Source organism: Cyprinus carpio, chromosome B3 (assembly GCF_018340385.1).
Source record: "Cyprinus carpio isolate SPL01 chromosome B3, ASM1834038v1, whole genome shotgun sequence".
Taxonomy (NCBI): domain Eukaryota; kingdom Metazoa; phylum Chordata; class Actinopteri; order Cypriniformes; family Cyprinidae; genus Cyprinus; species Cyprinus carpio.
The window spans coordinates 45,652,252-45,662,502 of record NC_056599.1 but is presented as its reverse complement, the minus strand read 5'-3'; the positions used below and the strand labels follow the sequence as shown (position 1 = coordinate 45,662,502).

General features: G+C 34.5%; 1 protein-coding gene across 4 annotated transcripts; it reads left to right on the top strand.

The window, feature by feature from the left end:
- The first annotated feature begins 4,059 nt into the window (after positions 1-4,059).
- Positions 4,060-8,904, top strand: LOC109068697 (interferon-inducible GTPase 5-like). 4 transcript variants are annotated; one of them, XM_019085450.2, is made up of 3 exons: positions 4,060-4,213; positions 7,195-7,229; positions 7,336-8,904. In XM_019085450.2, the coding sequence occupies exon 3, from the start codon at positions 7,339-7,341 to the stop codon at positions 8,500-8,502; it is 1,164 nt and encodes a 387-aa protein (XP_018940995.2). In that variant the 5' UTR covers positions 4,060-4,213; positions 7,195-7,229; positions 7,336-7,338; the 3' UTR covers positions 8,503-8,904. The 4 variants fall into 4 exon arrangements, with proteins under 4 accessions (XP_018940995.2, XP_018940994.2, XP_042577010.1 ...); XM_019085449.2 differs by having other exon boundaries at positions 7,324-8,904; XM_042721076.1 differs by lacking the exon at positions 4,060-4,213 and adding an exon at positions 6,875-6,957 and having other exon boundaries at positions 7,324-8,904.
- The last annotated feature ends 1,347 nt before the right edge of the window (positions 8,905-10,251 follow it).

Below are 10,251 nucleotides of genomic sequence, written 5' to 3'. Positions count from 1 at the left end.
AGATTTTGGAGCACTTCATGCTTCCATCTGCTGAAAAGCTTTATGGAGATGAAGATTTCGTTTTTCAGCATGACCATGGCACCTGCTCACAGTGCCAAAACCACTGGTAAATGGTTTAACATGGTATTACTGTGCTCAATTGGCCTGGCAACTCTCCTGACCTGAACCCCATAGAGAATCTGTGGGATATTGTGAAGAGAAAGTTGAGAGACGCAAGACCCAACACTCTGGATGAGCTTAAGGCCGCTATCGAAGCATCCTTGGGCCTCCATAACACCTCAGCAGTGCCACAGGGTGATTGCCTTCCATGCCACGCCGCATTGAAGGAGTCATTTCTGCAAAAGGATTCCCGACCAAGTATTGAGTGCATAACTGAACATAATTATTTGAAGGTTGACTTTTTTTGTATTAAAAACATTTTTTTTTATTGGACGGATGAAATATGCTAATTTTTTGAGATAGGAATTTTGGGTTTTCATGAGCTGTATGCCAAAATCATCAGTATTAAAACAATAAAAGACCTGAAATATTTCAGTTGGTGTGCAATGAATCTAAAATATATGAAAGTTTAATTTTTATCATTACATTATGGAAAATAATGAACTTTTTCACAATATGCTAATTTTTTGAGAAGGACCTGTATATGAAAACATTTTAACATAGTTGCTAGTTTCACATACAATTGATCAGCAGTTTCTAGCCATGCAACCTTTCTCTTGGGTTTTATGACAGCTGTAACTTTTATGGCTATTAGTAGAACATTAAAACATTACAATCTAAAATTGCTCTGTAAAGCATTAAAAACACCAAATTAAAATTTGAAATCACAAAATTAAAAATGAAATAAAATAATAAACAGACTACATTTTATCTGATAATTAATAATTTGAGCTAGTAATCAGAGCTTTATTAGCTAGCTTACATTTGATTTACAGTTACTGCTATTATAAAAATAAACTTATATGAAGGTTTAAAATTCTACATGTCCAACAACAAATATTTTAGCTAAATGTATATTTTACACACAATTATTGCGCTCTCTGTCTGTTTTGTACACAGCAGCGCTTGTTCAGTCACTTAAGCCTACCTCACTCCTGACAGCAGAATGGATAGATTTGCATGATTTTCTAACTTTTACAGATGAAGAATAGAACTGTGACATATCTGTTATGCACTGGGGAAAACAACATCTCAAATGACTTAAACAGCACAAATATATTTGCTGTTTTCCAGGGTGGATCGATTTGATCCATGATTGACAGTAATTCCTGTTTAAGAATAAGCGTGCACATCAAATTATGTTGACTCATTGAACCTGAATCAAATTAGTGAGATTGCGTGAACTTAAGTTGTTGTTCATGAAACCGCTTTAGTCCCGATTGATTTTTTAGGTTATTTGAAGTCAGGTTTTAGACTTAAGACACTAAGAAAAGCAGGGATTAAAGAAACAGAACCCTGGTCTCATTGCATCTGCTTGTCAGATAAAGTTTTAACAACAGTGTGAATCGATGCCAATATCTATAGATTTTAAAGGTAATCAGCTAACTTAGCTAATTGTTTTTATTTTTGGTGTTTTAATTAATTTTAACATCAGGATGTTAGTGAGGAGAAGAAAAAAACTTTCCGGTGTCTATCAGTTATGATAATCTTTGGGATCTCCCTTGAAAGCATCTTGAGTAAAATAGCTCCATATTTAAGAAAAGCACATACAAATCCTTTAAATAGCCTTTACTGCTGAGTAAGAATCCATGGGGGGTATCATAGTATAATGACTCCAAAGGGAGAGATTTATAAAGACATCCTGAAAAAAGGTTGCCAGCCAGTCTCCTAGTGGGCTGTGGGTACAGATGTCCTCTGAGTGTGAAGAACCAGCCGTGATGCACTGACAATGATTCTAACCCAACCCACCCAGGTAGGTGTTATTTGCACCATGAATAAGGTAGTGCCCAGAATAAGTAGCCTCAAGATGATATATAACCAGGAGAGGGAATATAATATGCTTACTTGAGTCCTCCTACCTAGGGTGACCATATTTTGATTACCGAAAACCAGGACACTGAGGTCCTCAATGAGATACTCAAATGATACTCGAAGTTTACTCAAAGATGCCTTATAATTTCATTAGGTTTAAAGTATTTTTTATCTTTATGGATAGAAATTTGTTATATTATAAGTTTATTTATATATGCATTAGGTGATTTTTATAGGCTTCTCAGAGGTTCCTCAACTCAACAAGTTTCAAAAATAAAGAATTAAATAATGATGGAAATAAAGTCTCTTTTGTATTATAAAAATAAATAACTAAAAAATACCTCTGCTATATTAGCAATCCAAATTTAACAAAAATAGTTCTCACAAACATACAAAAACTAAAAAAAAAATCTATATCTTTAGTTTTCTTCTTCATCCTCGTTTTCCTCTTCATCCTGTTTTTCTTCCTCATCCTCCTTGTTTGACCATCTATATTTTGCTGTAGAGCTGATCTTTCCCAGCAGTTTTTTGTTGCTTAACAAATAAGCAAGGAAGTCTTATCAAGAAGTGTCTTTGAAGTTGTATTGCACAAATAGAATCCCTTTCAATGACTTAACAGAGAGCTGGTTCCTCTCCTTTGTCCACTGGCTCTGCATCAAGTGAGAAAACCCTCTCAACATTTGCATTGTGAAAGGGAAGTGCAAAGACAAACTGTGCAATCTTTAGTAGTTCTGAGTAGTAAGCAATGCTTTTGGCCTTCCCAAAGTATTTGGTCCACTTCTGGTGCACCTGCAGGCCAATGAACTCCTCATCAGAGTAAGTGGGGAATTTCTTCTGTAACTCATTGGTAAATGTGCATTTGCTCTTCGGCATGTTGCAGGCAGCAGTGCTTAGATGGCTGTCTGCTCGCTCGTTGTGAGTGTAAAGAGAGCTGCCCACACTGCAGCCTCTCAGGGATTACGTCACATGAAGCACCGCAGGTGCAGAGTGCCCTAGTGCCGGTCAATTTAATGGCCCAATGAAAAACAATGAAAACCAGGACATTTTCATCACTTTATAAAAAACAACCAGGACCTGTGTTGCCAACTTAGCAAGTTTGTTGCTAGATTTAGCAACTTTTCAGATTGCCCTAGCAACTTTTTTTTTTTCAAAAGCACCTAGCAACAAGTTTATTTGGCAACTTTTAGTAACTTTTGATAATTGATTCAAACAATAAAAAGATGCCTAGCAGTACACACATCATGTGAATTAAAACTGCTATTTGCAATTGTTCAATAATAATTAGGTGTGTTCGTCTTGAAGCGGCGCTTGCGCAGACCAATCGATGTATGACATCAAAGTAGTGTGAGAGCTAATAGATTGCAGATGGATCAGCATGATTTTAAATTGCTTTCACAGTGCTTTGATGTCAAACACCGATCGGTCTGCACAGCGCTGCTTCAAGTCGAACACACTTATTATGATACACCTTGTTAGTTAGTAGCTTTTAACTGTGATTGTTGATCAGTTAGTTGATCTAGTAAAATGGAAAAGGTAGTAAATTTCCAGGACTTTATCCATTATCCGTTGTAACCGAAAACATAAAATACAAAGCGTGATTTAAAATGCAGGTAAAAAACCTGTGAAAAATAAATATGGAAAATTTCTTCATATAGTATACTATTTTTATAGACTTTTATTAGAATGTAGCATACTAACAAACTAGTAATACATTGCTTAAAACTATAATTGTGCAGAATGTGTAGTTTTACTAGTTTACTAGCTAATAAAAAAAAACCCTGAAATTGTAATCGTTAAAAAATGTGTAAGTGTTCAATAGGCCTAATTCAATATTGCATTTAAAATACAGTTATTTATATATTTATATTATTATATTATGCATTTATATTATTTTATGAACAAATCGAAATTAACATTTATAAAATATATTTTTTTGTATTCAGTGACAATTTTGTGTCGTGTATCGCACAATGACATCACAACATCATTTAGCAACTTTTAGCAATAAACCGACCTTCCTTTAGCAACTTCCCATGAGAAATAGTTGGCAACACTGACCAGGACGGACAGGACGTGAAACCAGGACATGTTCTGGGAAAACAGGACGTTTAGTCACCCTACTCCTACCCCTATTGAGTGAAAAGGAAGTTGCGCATGAATTGTATCTAGACTTGTTTGCAGTAGAAACTGTGCAAGGCTTTGACACTGCACACCCAAAAATACCGAAATTATATTTTTACAGGTAAGAACTTTACTTCCATCTCTCTATAACATTAAATAGCTTTTTGTTTCTGTGATTTGTTTTTCAATAAATTATTATTAATTTTGAGATTAACTACTCTAACTACTCTTAGTTTTAAGGGAAAACTATTATTGTAACTAAATTTGTTCTGGTTTTGAATTTTTAAGCAAACTATCAGTTGATACAGAATAATAAAATGAAGAGTATCAGAATGAATTGAAGAGCTTAAATAATTGTTTTAAGGCATTTCAATGTTTGAAAATAATTAGTTATGGTACTTTATGCCTGGTATACACTGTTAGAAAAATGAATCCAATTGATTGAAGGCTCATTCAACTGAATAAGGCAATCAACTGAATATTAGTAGTCACACCACTAGTTTAGAATCAATAGTACTAACTGTATCTATCCTGACAATAGACCTACACTGATAGACTCTTCCTGAATTGACTACGGAAGTTCTAAAGAGCACTGTACATTTAAAGATAAGAAACGTTATTTGATGTTGTGGCGTATATAGGTGGAGACTCGAGACCCTCAAAGAAACCTCTTCTGCCTCATTCTTTTCGGAAACTGTGGTTATACAAATGGTAATTTTTGTAGAATTTTCCTTGTTCAAAATAAACTGCTAGAGAGGTTCTGAAGCCAGTAGACTTTACTGATCACATAACAAAGCCGAGTTGCATTTGCCAGAGGTAACTCCAGAATGTATTTTCTACACAGATATATATATTGATTTAAAAGCCTCTAAAGTAGATATATATATATATTAGTTCATAATTATATATATATATATATACTGAACTTAACATATATACCTATATGCCTGGAGCTGGTTACAGAATTCCATATATGCATTGTTGTATTATTAGACAGGTGTTTTTTTTCCCCCCATATGTAGAATGATCAATAGCTGTCATGTATGTATTTCTGGGTCTTCTTTCCATATATATGCAGGGCCTTCAAATAGTTCACTCTTCTCTCACTGCTAGATTTAACACACACAGTCTTTAAATAATAATAGTAGAATAATGTCTTCTTATCTATAGGCATAATTATATTTATTATATTGAATTAAGATCACTGAAAATCTTCTACATTATTTATTATGTTTAATTATGTTTATTGTATTTATTTTAGATTTCTTATATTGTTTTGCGATTAATTTTTTTAATTGAGCAATGGTGTGAGAGAAGATTAGGTCTTGTCATTTTTTACACTCGTGTTTGTCATTTCTGAAACTGCATACGTGTACATTTGGTCCTCTTAGATGACCAAAACTTCTTAAAATTGTGAATGGATTATGTAGAGAAACCAAGTAAAGGGCACTTCCCTTACAGCGCAGCTGATTTTGACAGTTGACTGGTAATGACTGAGATGGCTAATCTACGGAGAGCAGAGGTTTTCAAACTTTTTTTTTTTAGCCGAACGCCTTTGAACTTAAATTATTTACTTAAAGTACCCCCTGATATTTTAAATAAATATTTCAATAATTTAATTGCACATTTTAAAGTTTCAGTTTATATAGCTATTGTTATTATTACACAAAAAAATATATTAAAAAATCATATTCATTTAATTTACAATGTATTACTTTTTTTCCACAATATATTTTTTTAATACAGGGTTTTCCAAAAAGATAATTATTTTTATAAATTTAAGATTTTACATTTACATGACAATTGTATAAACCTCTAACATTCCTTTGCAAAATCTTTTTAATTTAATAAAAAAAAAAAATTGTTAATTCGCTAATGGCATACACTCGTATACTGTGTACCAACCGAGCGGCTCTCTCTCGTGAAGCCAACAAGGAAGTGACTAAAACTGCAATTCATCGACTGGCCACTTGATGCTGGCTGCAAAAGGGAGTCAATCCCATAGACTCCCCATGTTAAAATGCCCAAATTTACAGCAGAAAAAAAAACGTTTACAGCCTGGTTCAAAAAATGATTTTGGTCTATATAGCTAACTTTGCCCCTTCATGATAACTGTGAGGGGGTGAATTTTTTTATAACTCATCTGTTTAAATTATATTAAGCCTAAAAGTTCTGCATAATTAAGGGTGCGGCCACTTGAGTGACAGGTGGATTGCCGCTGCTGACAATGCGGTCGAGCTAGGTGGACGTGGCTTCAGCAACTAGCTCCCGCCTTTTTGCCCATTTTTGATTAGTCGCGCGGTGACGTGCTGCCAAGATGGCGACGGCCCGCTCTGCACACTTTGAGCTTCAAAAATGCTGTTCAGGAGTCTATGGGTGACGTCACGGACACTACGACCATGTTTTTATACAGTCTATGGTACCAACTCACAAACCCCCTGCAATTCTCTCATGAACCACCAGGGGTTCGAAAACCTCACTTTGGGAAACCCTGATGTAGAGAAACTGAGCAAACAGCACAGCTGATTTTGACAGTTGACTAGAAATTACTGATATAGCTTATCTAAAACCAGGAAGTACCAGGAAGCTATAATAAGCTAATTATAGCTTATCTAAAACCAGGAAGTACCGTGCAGAACCAGAAACTTGTATTTACTATATTTCCGATAGCATGTGAAGGCAGCATTAGTCTATTGAAATCTTCAAGCTTTTTAAACATCTTCCAACTTTCTGGCGATGGTTTCTAAATCCAACATCACAGGATTTGACAAACTTTGTTTTTTTGTTTTTTTTAATCTAGTTACATTTGGAATTTCACAGCACACAGTTTACAGAAATTCACTGCAAGTTTCAAAATAGTTTAAGGTAGACTGAATATTAATATTGGGAAAAACTGTTTAACACATTGCTAATTATATTTAAATATATTTACATCTCATTTTAATTTAATAATTAAATATAAATATTTAAATAATATTACAATAAATGTAAAATCAATCTACTTTTGGTCTCTGTGATTGTTGACTCTGGGGTTATGGTTGTTGTGTCGACAGAACAACTGTTTCACATCGGTTTAATATTCAACTTTTGTGTTTAAAACAGGTGTTTCATTCTCCTCCTGGAACCAAGAAATTCAGGTAATTAGAATCATATGTTATCAGTTACATTATTAAATTTCATTATTTAAGTAAGTATTATGTGTCTCATTCTGAGCATTCATTAATGTTTAAGTTTGCCATTCAGAACATGGAAAATCAAGACCCTGCTGTTGTTGATGCAATAAAGGAATCGGGCGAGTCCACTCTGGAAAAGGCTAAAACAAAAGCTAAAACCAAATTTGACCAGTTTGTTGATGTCTCACTTAACATCGCTGTGACTGGCAAGACAGGATCAGGAAAATCCTCCTTTGTAAATGCACTTAGAGGTCTAGAGGATGAAGATGATAGAGCAGCACCTACTGGAGTCACAGAAACTACAATGGAGCCCACCATGTATGAACATCCTGAAATGCCAAATGTGAAGATCTGGGACCTGCCTGGAATAGGAAGCCCAAACTTCAAAGCAAAAAAATACCTGAACGATGTCAATTTTAACACCTATGATTTCTTCATTATCCTTAACTCAGAGAGGTTCATGGAGAATGACATCATGCTAGCTAAAGAAATAAGAAAACGGAAGAAAAGGTTTTATTTTGTTCGTTCCAAGATTGACAATGACATGTCTTCAGAGAAAAAGAAAAAAGGATTTGATGAGCAGAAGGTTCTTTCCATAATAAGAGAGGATTGTCAGAAAAACCTGAAAGAACTGGGAGACCCCAAAGTTTTCTTGATATCATCTTGTGATTTGGAGGAATATGATTTTGAATCGCTTCAAAACACTCTCGAAGATGAGCTTCCAGAACACAAGAAGTATGCTCTTCTACAAGCCTGGCCAGTGTGTTCTGCTGCATCTCTTGAGAAGAAGATCAATATGTTTAAACGGATGACCTGGGCTGCATCTCTTGTCTCTGCTGGTGTAGCAGTTGTCCCTGTGCCAGGCCTATCAGCAGCATGTGATGTAGGCATGGTCGTGCTTTTCCTCACAAGGTGCTACTATGCATTTGGTTTGGATGAAAGATCACTGACAAGGCTTTCAGAAAAAGTTAACAAGCCCCACCTGAAATATTTGGCCAAATCTAAATTTGTTACTGCCATCCGAGAAAAAGCACTGACCAGATTGCAAGCGTCTGCTGCGCTCGCTGCCATTTCTACTGTTGAATATTTTTTGAGTCTCCTTCCAGGTGTAGGGAGTGCTGCTGCTGCAGGAATATCCTTCGCTACCACTCAATACCTCTTGAGAGAAGGAGTAAATGATCTGGCAGATACGGCTCGAGTAATCAGAAAAGAAGCTGGGCTTGCTTCTGTTCATTGATCTATGTCTAATAGAGCATGTAAGCATTTTCTGCCTCCGAGTAAATCAGATGATGTATATTAAGATTGTGTGCTGATATTGAGTTCAGCAACAACAACAAAAAACCTGTCTTCATAATATTAAAAGAATCTCTGCTAATGTCCAAGCAAACTATATACTGGACTATGTGATCACTTTAAATTTTTTATTTAATCCATTGCTATATTTTCCTATTACTTTTATTGTTTTTTTTCAGTCTAATTTACAATCATCTGTTTCATACATTATTAAAAAAACTTTTAATTGGATTTTAACTTTTAAATTTAGCTTCTCATTTTCACTGATGAAATCTGGATTTTTTTTTTTTTCAATATCACATATAACCATGTATAATGTCTCATACATAAAACACTTTTTGTATTTTATTGTTTATCGGCTGTTTTGTGATAACTGTTTGTATATGCAGTTTAACTATGCTCCCAATATTTATTGTTTTTATAATTTGCCTAAATTCACTTGAACCAAAAGTCTTGACTGATAAATTATTGACTGTATAAATATACTTACTACCCTCATGGCCACTTTATTAGCTACACCTGTAAAAGGGTTAGTTAATCTAAAAATTAAACAATAGCCTGTGATTTACTCACCCTTGAGGCATCATAGGTGTATATGACTTTCTTCTTTCAGACGAATCCAATCAGAGTTATATTAAAAACTGTCCCGGCTATTCCAAGCTCTATCATTACAGTAGGCAGGTGTTTTTGTTCACAGTCCAAAAGACATGAAATAAAGCGTGTGCATCCATAATAAAACGTGCCTCACACGACTCCGGTGGGTGAATAAAGGCCTCCTGTAGCGAATCCATGCGTTTTTGTAAGAAAAATATCCATATTTCAAACATTATAAAAAAAACTAATTTTATCACTTCTGCTATCTGTCATACACAGAAGCCGTTCTGGCGGATGACTTAGGATTAGGGTTGGGAATCATTAGAAATTTTCCGGTTCCGGTTCCGCCTAACGGTTCCGGTTCCGATTCCATTAAAATCATTAAACGACTATTAAAAAAATAGTGGTAAGGAAAAATGCACAATACTCAATGCTCAATACTGTTTATTACTTACTGTCAACTTAATTTAAAGGTTGTCAATGTCAAAATTCAACATATATATTACAGTATACAAAATTTCTGGTTCCGATTCCATTTAAATAAACTATCATTATGTTTTTTTACTATTTTACCTTCATTGAATGTAGTGTTGTTGGAAGGTAGTAAGTAATGTTGAGTAATGCAAGTCCATCAATCAGCATGTGCTTCAAAGTTGATGTTTTTTACACTATCAATAACATTTTGCTTTTCAGGCAGGAATAAGGTTGGCCAAATAGTCCCTTGAGGGCTAAGACACTTGTTCATTTGCCTAAATTAATGAAATATAAACTGTTATACTTATAACCATGTATACACACACTCCATAAAGCCCCTATTTTACATATAATAATGCAGTCAGAAGATGCTGTGATGCAATGAGTGGTTTCCACATTTTTAAACATTTAAAATGCATGAAAATAAATATTTTCTATCACTTTGTTTATCACTCTTGAAATGACCTGTACACTAAATAATCTAACCTTCATACTTACATAACAACAGCAGTCTATTTATTTAGTGGTCCAAGTTAAAGTCAGTATGTATATTAATGACAATATGGGACAAATATAATGTAATTTTGTGGCGGCAGTTGCTGTACGCTGCCGGTACATGTACAGT

Excerpts from the sequence above, each read along its gene's own strand:
- LOC109068697 (XM_019085450.2), top strand. The coding sequence starts at position 7,339 with ATGGAAAATCAAGACCCTGCTGTTGTTGATGCAATAAAGGAATCGGGC.